Source organism: Calliphora vicina, chromosome 1 (genome assembly GCF_958450345.1).
Source record: "Calliphora vicina chromosome 1, idCalVici1.1, whole genome shotgun sequence".
Classification (NCBI taxonomy): domain Eukaryota; kingdom Metazoa; phylum Arthropoda; class Insecta; order Diptera; family Calliphoridae; genus Calliphora; species Calliphora vicina.
This window is the reverse complement of record NC_088780.1, coordinates 8,375,780-8,388,411: the sequence shown is the minus strand read 5'-3', so window position 1 is coordinate 8,388,411 and position 12,632 is coordinate 8,375,780. Positions and strand designations below refer to the sequence as shown.

The 12,632-nt window shown below is 30.5% G+C and overlaps 2 protein-coding genes across 3 annotated transcripts; one reads left to right on the top strand and one right to left on the bottom strand.

Moving 5' to 3' along the window:
- The first annotated feature begins 738 nt into the window (after positions 1-738).
- Positions 739-6,012, top strand: LOC135949358 (sphingomyelin phosphodiesterase 4). 2 transcript variants are annotated; one of them, XM_065498892.1, is made up of 10 exons: positions 739-912; positions 1,028-1,327; positions 1,390-1,908; positions 1,965-2,227; positions 2,292-2,451; positions 2,513-2,619; positions 2,678-2,993; positions 3,064-3,315; positions 5,529-5,637; positions 5,700-6,012. In XM_065498892.1, the coding sequence occupies exons 1-10, from the start codon at positions 886-888 to the stop codon at positions 5,912-5,914; spliced, it is 2,268 nt and encodes a 755-aa protein (XP_065354964.1). In that variant the 5' UTR covers positions 739-885; the 3' UTR covers positions 5,915-6,012. The 2 variants fall into 2 exon arrangements, with proteins under 2 accessions (XP_065354964.1, XP_065354965.1); XM_065498893.1 differs by having other exon boundaries at positions 740-912; positions 5,718-6,012.
- Positions 5,962-9,466, bottom strand: LOC135949359 (cytochrome P450 315a1, mitochondrial). The gene is made up of 7 exons (XM_065498894.1): positions 9,332-9,466; positions 7,940-8,149; positions 7,667-7,866; positions 7,183-7,526; positions 6,555-6,767; positions 6,274-6,489; positions 5,962-6,193 (listed from the first exon to the last, which is right to left on the bottom strand). The coding sequence occupies exons 1-7, from the start codon at positions 9,412-9,414 to the stop codon at positions 6,077-6,079; spliced, it is 1,383 nt and encodes a 460-aa protein (XP_065354966.1). The 5' UTR covers positions 9,415-9,466; the 3' UTR covers positions 5,962-6,076.
- Between the last annotated feature and the right edge of the window lie 3,166 nt (positions 9,467-12,632).

The following is a 12,632-nucleotide window of genomic DNA, read 5'->3' as shown; positions in this document are numbered from 1 at the left end:
TTTTTTTTTTGAAATTGTTTTTTAATTTTTCTAAAAAAATTTTTTCCAAATTTTTTTAAAATTTTTTTTTAAATTTCTTTATTTTTAGTTTTTTTCCAAAAAAAAATGTATGACAAAAAATTTAAATAATAAATAAGTAAAAATAATATCCAAAATTTTAATCCTAAATTGTTTGGTTTTTTATAAAAAGTTTTTACTTTTTTTACAATATAATTTTCAATCATAAATTATCATTTCCCTACAATTTAATGGATATAATTGATTAAGGTTAGAGAAATTATCTCTGATATTAACTATATATATATTAAAGTATATATTAAAATTATTATTAGCATCATATTTCCATAATATTCCTTATTTTCTTTTATACTATATAATATCCAGGGCACACTTAGAAAGGTGACTGCGATGAAACAGCTGATTATTTTTTTTATTCAGTTTGAATTGTCAATTCACTTGTGGTTGTTGTGGCGAAAAATACAACAAACCCAAAAGCAAAAACAACAACAGGCAACTTTGACAGTTCACCTACTTTTTAACAAAAACAAAGTACCTGTTGTTTTTGTATTGTTGTAGTGATGCAGTCACCTTTCTAAGTGTGCCCTGGTAATATCCATTTAATTTCATGAATATGTATTTTGTTTACATTATTAACAATGTTCCATTCCATATTATTCACATTGACAACTTCACACACTCACCACACACATTGACTTTTCTCAGTTGATTTGTGAAATTATTAATTTGTGTTTGTGAAAAGAAAACAAAAAAAAGCATTTATTAAGAAAAATTTAATGAAAAGGCATTGATTATTGTAAACCTTTTTTGTTCGTTTTAATTTATTAGTTGTATAGAGAAAATTATTTATAAAAAATCAATCGAAATATGGCCTTGTACAGTGAAAATATTGGCGTAAGTATTTGGAAAGAAAAGAGCGGGATCAGCGAGCAACAGAGAGTGCAAAGAAATACAAAAAACAAAGTAAATAATGCGGCTTTTTTTCTATTGTTTGTTTTTGTACAATTAGAATCGTATCCTTGAACTGCTTAGTTTTCCTCTATTGGATCGATGTACAGAATTGAATATACTATTCGAAAGATGCAATTTACGAGAGCTGCAGGAAATATTTCCCTCAATTGTACAGTCCGTATTCGGTATTGGTACTGGTGGTCTGGGTTGGGGCTTAAGGGCCACCACGAAGGAAAATTCTCCCCAATGTTTCGATATGCTGCACAATTTTTTTGGACCCATGGGACCAATGTTTCGTTTGTGTTATCGTTTGTTAAATGAAGCCATTAAGTTTGAGTTGTCATTGGAACAATTGCCGGTAAGATGAAGAAGTTGTGGTTATTTGTTTAGATTTTGTTTTAATAATGTTTGAATTTCTAGCACAAATTAGTTGAACTTTTACACTCCGGTCAATACAATATGTTTTATGCCGACCTTATTAATGTTGATCCTTTAAGAAGACAAATTTCTTCTTTGTCTCTAAATGCGTTTGACTATTATATATTACATTTTGTAATACATGCTACGTATCCTTTGCACAAAATGTATCCGGCTGCCTTACAAGTACACAATGAACGCATGAAAACTGTGTATTTCTTTTTGACAGCTGAATATCTGTGCAATTTTCTGCCCAGTCGTCCGGACGCCATGGTTATGCCCACGAATATATGTACCAGTGTAAAAGCACCACAACCCATGCCCGTGCAACAGTTACAACCAAAAAAATCCCCCAAATATTTAAGGATACCCCAGACGAATAGTAGTTTATATGGTAATAATATGTCACAAATGAATCAGCGCAGTGCAGATGCATCACCACGAGTACATGCCTGGAGAACGGAGTCGGTTATGCATTTTTTCATAGACACTTGGTTGCGTTATGATATAGACGAGGCCAGGGTAAGTAATTTTACACAAAAATTTGCTCGTTTATTTTATAATTTTTGAGTATTTAGGATCTTCCCAGCAGTGAATTTATACGTGTTGTGCGCATTTTGGTGAAACAAACACATTCCTTTGCCAATGCTGCTTCTTTGGATCAAACTGCCATGGCTTCTTTGCGTAAAATGGCTCAACCCATGATGAAGCCACGTATTTATCCATTTATCAAAAGCATTATAGGAAGATGGCCATTGGACAGTTCATTGTCTGTGGTTTTGGAATTATGGCTAAGCTATATACAACCTTGGCGTTATAGGTTTGAATGGCAAAATAATGGGTTAGTGCAAAATAATATAATTTAAATAATCTACTTTATAATAAATATTTCTTTATTAAAACAGTATGACAAGTATGGATGGTCCCATCAGTAGTAGATTTGATTCTTTTATAGCTGAAAATTTGGTCATATACACACAAATCTTTGTGCATATATTACCGCGTTTTGAAAGATTAGATTTCACCTCCTTTCCCAATGTTATTATGTTGCATCGTTTGGTAAAGGTAACACATTTAAAAATAATTGAATTGTTTACATATCATAAAAATAATTCAAATTATTTAGGTTTTCAGTCAACCAGGATTAGCCCAAAAGTTATATCAAGCCGAAAAATCATTTGCCGGCAGCACAATGGCATTTGAATCACCCCGTAAACACAGTACCTTCTTAAGGTATGTACTTTAACATCAAATCTTTATTTTTTTAAAGGAATACCGTTTTCCCTTAAAGCTCTACTCCGGGTTCTTGCGACTGGGCTGATAATTTTTATCACGATGATGTGTACACCCCCATGTTTGGCCCCGTCATACGCCAAGAACTGGAACAATTTATTAAAACCGTACATATCTCACGTATGTATATACTGCAAGAAATCCAAACTATACGCCGTGAACAATTGGATCGACGTAAATCGTTGGGTTTCTTTAAGAAACTATTTATTAGTTTATTTGAAGACAAATCTCCCGAAGAGTTGAAATTACAGGAAATTAATAAAATACCCGATATACTTGAATTGGCGGTTCGTTCTCTATGTCAAATGTTTGAAGTAAGTTTTTTTTTTGTATTTAGCTGTAAAAATTATAAGAAATTTTCTGAACTTCTTGTGTATATTTTAGGTCGATTTGCCTAATATATCTATGGAACAATTGGATGTTACCGCTAGTGCTAGCTTTAATGAGAGCTTCAATTTCTCCATATATGACAATAGTGATTATCTAGATTTTTCTCGTGTATCCCCTAGACAAATGATGGACAATTTAGCAAATATTAAGTCATCTATTGATCCTGCTCTTATGCCCATACAAACGTATGAAGTTAAGGTGTTGGTGCGCATATTACATCAAATTTGCTGTTGTATCAATGACAAGGTAAGACCGATATTTAAGGTTTCTTGAGGTGCTGGAAATGCTTATATTAAATTAGTTTAAAGCTAAGACTAAGCAAATCAACTTAAATTGCAGAGGTTACGAATTAGTATTCGGGCAAAAGTTGTGGTAATACCGAAACTTTTATAATGAAAAACAAATATTATATCATCAAATCTAAGGTTTTATTGTTAAATGTCTTATCAAAATTTTAAACATAGTTAAGGCTTAATCAATGTTTAAATATATTTTTTTTTATCAAAAAAAATGTTTAAAATTTTGAAAAGTTACCCTGCCTAAGAAAAATAATAGATATTTAAAAACCATTTAGAAACAAATTTCCCTTAAGAAGCCTTCTTCTGTTCGAGATGAAATGTAAAATGTAATTGAGAAAAATCCACAATATTAACAATGAAGCTGTAACATGCTATAATTTAATTACATTGCAAATTGATAGCACCTTGTAAAAGTTTCCGATTTGTTCGAATATTACATCCAGTTCGGTTTCGGGCTGAATAAACTAATTTTGATTTTTCAAAATTTAAAAAAACGTAAATTAAAAAAAAATTAATTTTTACAAATTATGTTAACTTTTGCAAACAAGAAAATCATTAATTTTATTTATTTATTCATGAATTTTAATACAGAAAAGCCTTCGTGTCCAATTATAAATCTATTGTTAGGTTAATAACTTGTATTACAATAATAGCATCAAGAATTCAAATAGTAAAAATCAAAAACTAATAAAATCGCTTATTTCATATAAAACTAAAATTTAAAAAAAATCAATACAAAATTCAAATTTTCAAATTCGAATTTTTAAAAAATATCAAAATAAAATTACCTAAATATCACAAAATAACAATATAATTATAAAAATCGCTAATTTTTAATTTCTCAATAAATTTAAAAATTTCCCAATTTTCAAAATAGTTCCCAAAAAGTATGAATTTTAAAAAAATTTAATTTTTATCATTTCTTTTAGGGCTGAAAAAACAGATTTTTAAAATTTTACAAAAATGTCAATTTGCATTTTCTTCCCTGACAAGGGCGTTATCAAAATCTTTATTGTCGAGATTTTGATCAAAAATTAAAAATTTACTTTCAAATTATATAAAAATTAAAAAGGTTCCAATAATTACTAAAAATCTCTAAAAATAAAGTTCTGGTATTTAAAAAAAAAAATCCATAAAAATCAATAAAAAATTGATTAAATCCCAAAAATAGCTAATTTTAAAAAAAAAATATCAAAAAATCACATTTACGTTAGTTTGTATTATTTCGGTAACAGAGTGCCCTAAGATCCTTAGGTCCATGATTGCAGTACATAAGGAATATTGGTAAAGGACGAGTTTGAAAAATTTTAAAAGAAATATGTATTTAAATTGTCATCCAAAACCGCTTGCAATGCAGCTCACTCAAAATCCATTAAATTGAGGCCTATTAGCTCAATATAGCTCACAAATGAGAGCAAAAAGTTTTTATTTTATTTTTAAGAATTAATATACATACTTATTATTAACTAGTTGACCGCCCCGACTTTGCCCGGTAGCATTTACTAATGTTAGTTCTTCAAGTTTCTCCAACCCACATACACCACCTGCCTGTTCTTATTTATTTGCAAATAAAATATCTAAATTTGTACTGCATACTTTAGGGAGCTTTTTTATTATAGTTGACTGGAATTGAAAAAAAAATTCTGAGTTTTACCTGGAATTTTTGAATCTTCTTTACAAACCATCTCCTGAAAATTTTGAATCGAATAAAAAAAATCAGCCAAATCGCTCCAGCCGTTCTCACGTGATAGCATTACATATAGATAATACAAAAAAATATTTTTAAAATTTTAAATTTACAAAAATACGTTTATAAAAAATTTCAAAAATTATCCACCCTAAATTTTTGTTGAACAAATATATATTTTCACTTCAAAAATTGTTTTTCATCATAAGCTTTATTCTCAGCGCTTCACTTTATTTTCACCTCATAGAATTTATGAAGGTCCAAAATTTTGTTACTTCTATTTTATAAATCGATTAAATTTACAGCTAAAATATTAATTTTAAATAATTTATTTCATTTAAATATTCCATTCCAAAAATGCATTTTCAAAAACATCTAATCACAGCACTTATAATAAATTTAATCATAATTAACATCCACATTTTGCTGTGAATAAATAAATTTGCCTCTTTTTTTCCTCCTCTCCTATAAAGTATGGCCCCCAATTACAAACCCTCTGGACTCGTTCGGATATTGTTGGTAAACTATCCCGACAGATTTTATACGCTCCCATGACGGCTCAATGGTTTGACAAACCAAGAGGTTAGTATCTCTTATGAATTGAAAATAATATAGAATAACCTATGGCCTACACTAATGCACAGCTTCTGGTGATGTTTCAGGTGTAAGCGAATTGTGTGAACAACAAGTACCAGCCCGTTTATGTTTACGATTTTTAGCCTCATATCGTGCATTAGCGTTAATATTTTTAGCTCTTGCTCTTGGCTATATATTCTGGGGCTCATCGACATTTGGTTTAACAACATTATTGTTGATTACAATAATTTATGTATTTATTATGGCCCTTATATCGTCTTAGTGTCAACTAAACCTGTCCAAAGCATCAAATAATAATGAAATAGCATATTTTGTTAAGAAAAATTTTGTAATAATAAAAAATTTATTTTAACAATTAAATTACTATGTATGTTGGTTTGTAAAAAAGTAAGTATTTGTGTTATTCGTATAGCATTAGTTAAAATTAATCCCGGCGTTTGTTTACCAATATATTTATGGGTTGATTGGGTACGGTAACCAATCGTAAGACACTTTCTATGGGTGAGGTATTAAGGCATTTTAAATGGAAAATTTTGGACATCTGTAAAAAAAATATATTTTTTTTTTTGTTAAAATTATTAAATATATTTGAAAGCAGTAATTAAATTATTATATAATTACCTCAGCTACCATATATTGCATTTGATTGATGGCCAATTTGCGTCCAATGCAAGATCTATTACCTATGGCAAAGGGTAGTGTGGCATGAGCTTCATATACCGCCTTGAATTCACCAGTCTGCTCATTACGTTGCCAACGATCTGGCATTACTTTTAAGGGTTCCGGGAAATGTTTTGGATCACGACCAGCAGTGAATAGAGACAAAAATACCAAAGACTATTGGGAATGGCAAAAATTTGTTTAAAATTATATGAAGAATTTGGAGTTATTGGTTAATTTACATTTTCCTTTAAACGGTATTTATCCAGCATGCATGCTTGTGGCATATATCTACCAATAAAGGGAGCAACCGGATATAGTCGTAGTGTTTCCTTTATTAAGCCTCTTACTAATGGTGTATCTTGGCTGTTGGTGTTATACTCTTCATAAAGTTTTTCCTGTAGTTTTTCATCTTCGGATAGAAGGTAAAGAGCCCAGGTGGTCGAATAAGCAGTCTGTAATTAACAATTATGTTATGAATTTTACAATCACTTTCTTTTAGAAAACTTTGTGCAATCATTGATCAATTGTGTAGGAAAATTTGTGTGATCAGTTTTATAGAAAACTTTGTGTGATCAGTTATAAATAAAACTTATGCTATCAATGATCAGTTCTATAGGAAACTTTCTGCGATCAGTTCTATATAAAATTTTGTGTTATAAGTGATCAGTTCTATAGAAAACTTTGTGCGATCAGTGATATGTTCAATAGAAAACTTCTATAGAGAACTGATCACATTTTGCGATATGTTTACTATAGAAAACTTTGACCAGTAATAAAAGTAAGTTTTTTACAAAACAAAGAATGTTACAAACTGATTTAAAAAAAAAAATCGAATAAAGTGTTTCCCTATGTTAAGAATTTTCTTACCGTATCTCCTGCTGCTATAACCAAATCCACAAATATGCGTTTTATCATCTCCAAAGGAACTTCAGCCTCCTTTAGTTTCTCATAAAGACCGCCCGGATAGGCAGAGGTACGTTCCAAAAACAGATCAATTACATGATATCCCTTAATCAAAACTTCATTTACACTTTCTTCAAATTCCAGCCACATTTTTAGGCCCAGCATTTTGGCAACTTTGGGTGGGAAATTCATTAAAGGTGAACTGCTCTCAAATATTTTATGAACAATATTGGAAAAATCATCAACAGCCTGTTGGATATCTAATATCTCCAAGTCTGAAGTTTCACCAAACATAACCGAAATGATGACTAAGAAATAAAATAAATTTAATTTTTGATTCACAAAAGAAAAAATATGTTAATACATTAAGAGTAAACTATTTTTAACTATTTTATAACCTTGAATCCAATTATTTTATTTAAATATATGTAAAATTCAAAATACCAACCATCTATGGACCATCTGTACAGCTGTTCTTCTAAATTACGTATTACAAATCCCTTAGTTTTCTGACCTTCACTCTCACGTACCCATTTTTGTATTAATCTATTGCTCTGTTGCCTCACATGCCAATTCATCCAATCGAGATTACCATTGAGCAGTAAACGACTCAATATACGACGATTGTGAAACCATTCCTCACCATCCCTTTTAAACATTAGTAAAATAATTTATTCTATTTTATTGTTTTAAATTAATTCAAGTCTATGTTTAAACCTACATAAAGAATAAACCTCTTTGGCAATTATTTTCTTTATTGTATAATATCCAAGCTTCTGGCAGTGGATGTCGGGGATATGAACCCTCATGCATAAACACCGCACGCATTAGATTTGCAGATGACACAAATATGCCCTCCTCAGTTCCACCCAAACGTTCACGAAATATATGGCCATATTCGGCGTGACGTTTGTCAACGTAAAGATGTAGTCTGAAATTGAAATTTAATTATTTTTCGGAATTCTTAATAGAAATTAATTATTTATAAAGAAGGAAATGCATACAAAGCTTTAGTTGAATGTATTTTTGTTGGGAGATGCTAATCATGCAATTCGAAAAACTTTTTGTGATCAGTTTTCTATAGAAAACTTTGTGTGATCAGTTTTCTATACAAAACTTTGTATGATCAGTTTTCTATACAAAACTTTGTGGGATCAGTTTTCTATAGACAACTTTGTGGGATCAGTTTTCTATAGATAACTTTGTGTGATCAGTTTCCTATAGAAAACTTTGTGTGATCTGTTTCCTATAGAAAACTTTGTGTGATCAGTTTCCTATAGAAAACTTTGTATGATCAGTTTTCTATACAAAACTTTGTGGGATCAGTTTTCTATAGACAACTTTGTGGGATCAGTTTTCTATAGATAACTTTGTGTGATCAGTTTCCTATAGAAAACTTTGTGTGATCAGTTTCCTATAGAAAACTTTGTGTGATCTGTTTCCTATAGAAAACTTTGTGTGATCAGTTTCCTATAGAAAACTTTGTGTGATCAGTTTCCTATAGAAAACTTTGTGTGATCAGTTTCCTATAGAAAACTTTGTGTGATCAGTTTCCTATAGAAAACTTTGTGTGATCAGTTTCCTATAGAAAACTTTGTGTGATCAGTTTCCTATAGAAAACTTTGTGTGATCAGTTTTATATAGAAAACTTTGTTCGATCAGTGATCAGTTTTATATAGAAAACTTTGTTCGATCAGTGATCAATTTTCTATGGAAAACTTTGTGCTATCAGTGATCAGTTTTCTATAGAAAACTTTGTGGGATCAGTGATCAGTTTTCTATAGAAAATTTTGTGCGATCAGTGATCAGTTTTCTATAGAAAATTTTGTGCGATCAGTGATCAGTTTTCTATAGAAAAATTTGTGCGATCAGTGATCAGTTTTCTATAGAAAACTTTGTGCGATCAGTGATCAGTTTTCTAAGAAATCATTGTGTGGTCAGTTTTTTATAGAAAACTTTGTGCGATCTGTGATCAGTTCTTGGGAAAACTTTGTTTTCTGCTATCGTATTTTGAATATTCATTAATTTTGTATTTTTTCAGGTTATTTTGTTAAAACTCCATAACAATATTTTGATTTATTAAATTATATCAGTTATTTTAAATATTACTTACTTTGGTGCTCCTCCAGCTGCTATTAAATCAAAAATTGTACCAACCAAAGGTAAACCTTTTACCGCAGGAATGTCATAAACCATATTTTGATCATCTTTGAATTTACAAACTTTTTGACTTACGCAGCCGGTATTATCAAAAAGTATGCGCAATTTTAACCATATAATGTGGTATAAATATTTCAACCAAAATGCCATAGAATTACAAAAACTTTCTGAAGTCATTTTTCTTTATATTGTTCTTTAACTCGGTCTGTTTTAAAGAACTTGTTAATATTTTTATTGCTAAATCATCAAAATTTTAAATTAGCATTCAAGAGGGGTTATTAAGAGTTTTTTGTTGTTTTCTTTAAATTTGTATAATATAGATTATTTTCCAGTAATGTTGTGAGATAATTTAACTTCACTTTCAATGAAAGAAAAGGGAATCACCACCACGCACTACTTTGTATATAAATATTGCACGATATAAATTGACCCGATGTAAATAAAACTTGTACTTGATACTTTAACTGCTTAAAACAATCTGAAAACTAAAACAAAAAATTCCAACATTCATATGTCCAGTAAAATACTATTGCTCCAGCAATAATATAAAAACAAAAAAAAAAAGACGTAAATAAATGAATAAAAATTGTATACAACAATTTGAATTTGTAATTCCTCGAATGTACGAAGAACTAACTGACTGCTGTGGTTGGGACTGCTACTGAAGTACATATGTGGATTTCCATAACTAACATGTGTGCGCGATATGAGAGTAATATGTGTGTGAGTGCAGAATGATTACAACTGAAGTTAAAAATTGATGAGATTGTCCAGAGTTGGGGTAGGCGGTAGTTATTAAATTGCGTTCACACTAGATTCTTTTCACAAGGCTTTATTCTGAAAAAGACCAGAATTTCCGACAATAATCGAAACTCCAGTCCTTATATTGATACACTGCCACATTACAAATAAGGCTGCCCAGCTACTATTTTATCATTAAGAACATTTAAAACATTCTATCCCGATTCGGACCTCAAATAATGGAAACAGAACCTAAACAATAACACAAAACGGAATTAACTTTTCTCCACCCTCCACAAAAAGAGAATTTTAATGAGAAATGGTTCCGGAACTGCCAGAGCCTCACAAGGCAAAATATTGTCAACTCAGCGAGATCTGTATAAAGATGGTAATTTCGATAACAATTAAATCAATGATGCTGTTTCGTGAATTAGACACTGAACCATAGATAAAAACACCTAGATCGGAAACTCGCAAATGCCTAACTCAGTTGTCAAAAACATAAGTGATGAATTGTATTGGTAAAAATAAAATATGTAAAAACGAAAACCACACTCGTGTTATTATTTTGAAAATTTTTTTTGTTTGAGTTGTTTCTGGTTTTTGCTCTATGTTCTACGATTATACTCCGAAGCAGAATTTTACACGGGCGATCTTAGTTGTAAGATTGGTACTATCGTTCGTCAGGAATGTGTGAAGTCTCTACTGCTATTCAATATCGTGCTAAAAATAGTGATGCCTCGCAATGGCTGGTAATCGAAGAATCGGCTGGGGGTGCATGAACTTTTAGATGACCTTGTATACGCAAGTTCTGAAAAGCAATAAAAAAAAGACGCAGGTAATTCGGAAAACTTAAAAGCTCTTCTGATAAGCAACGTAGCAATAGTGGAAGTAGAAACCTTATGCTATCTTGGAGCTACTATAAATCAAACTGGTGGATCTAGTGCCGTCATTGCTAACATTATAAGTTGAAACCTTTGGCTATCGTGGATCTACTTTAAATCGAGCTAGTGCAGTCATTGCTAGTCGAATAAACAAGCTCATACAATACTTTGGGCAACTCATGAAAGTCTGGAAATTTTTTTTAATACCACGTCTAGTTAAAATTGATATTTTCAAATCCGATGTAAAATCAACATTGTTGAAACTTCGAAAATAAATTATTTCGAAGAATTTTACAAAGTATCTCAAACAACAGTCTGTGGCGTGGGAATAAAATGGAACTGGATTGGACAAAAACTACGAAAATCACCGTAAGATATTTCCAGAAATGCGTAAAAGCTGGAGCGAAGTAAAAAATATAGCGATTGACACATCTGAATGAAAGAATTTTGTTGAGGATCTATGCTCCTTATAGATCAAATGGAATGTATATAAATATATATGAATTCAGTGCAGACAATATTCGCTAATTCAGATGTTAACCGTTCCCTTTACATGAACATATCGGAGTTACAGAAATAAAATAATTGATCATCCTAGCATTAATATGGGGAATTATTAAATTCATACAGAACACAATCCATGTTCCGACTGGGTCATATGTATAGAATATACTTCTCAATCTTCTTCTAACTCTTGCATAATCAAAATACCGTTGTCAGCCGGTCAATCTTTGGATTGCGAAGAAAACTATAAAACCTAAAGTCAACCAATATGCAATCCTTGTCATCAAAGTAAGGAACCCAGAATTTATCTAAGACGCTGAATTGATCCAGAAGCCTTAATGATATTCTTGTGGGTAAGTATTAGAGATCCCGCGATTTTTGAAGAACGTCGCAACGCGTCGTTCTCAGTGAACGTGGTCATTGTCTTTTTTTAGAAAGTGATTGTTTTATTTCACTAAAAAAATGTTTATCATACAATTTTTTTCACTAAGAAATTAAAAAAAAAACTTTTTTATGAAGTTGATACAAAATTTTTTTTTAGCTGACTCGACTATGAGGGTTGCTCACAGCAGTCATATTTTTTCATATTATTTTATGACATACGAGTAGTCATAATACCATGAAAATATCACATGTTAACAGACCTCCGCACTTTTAACCATATTTTGAAAGTTTTGATTATCTCTTTAATGCGGCGTCGAATTTGGTCTTGAGAGACTGGCTAGGCCAAATTTCACAATTAAAAATCGTTGTTCACAAGAGTAGCGTTCCGTGGTTAAAATTTCCCAAGTTAATACTATATAAATATTTTAGGTTGAAAACTCAATTGTTGACATTTTATCATTTGACAGCCAATTTACTGATAACATCAAATTTGCCCTCTCTGTATAAAATTCAACTAGAACTTGAAGTTAGTAATACATAATATTCAGATACAAGTAGTAAAAAGTTATCTTTCAAATTCATTGCAATTATAAAAATTTTAAGTTTCATATAAACAAAAAAACACCCTTTATATCGTATCAAACCAAATTTTCACACCTTTTTTACAATATAATAGTTAGAACTAACGAAAATAGTTCGCTTGAATTAGAGCTACAATAATTAAATTTAAATCAATTTTGA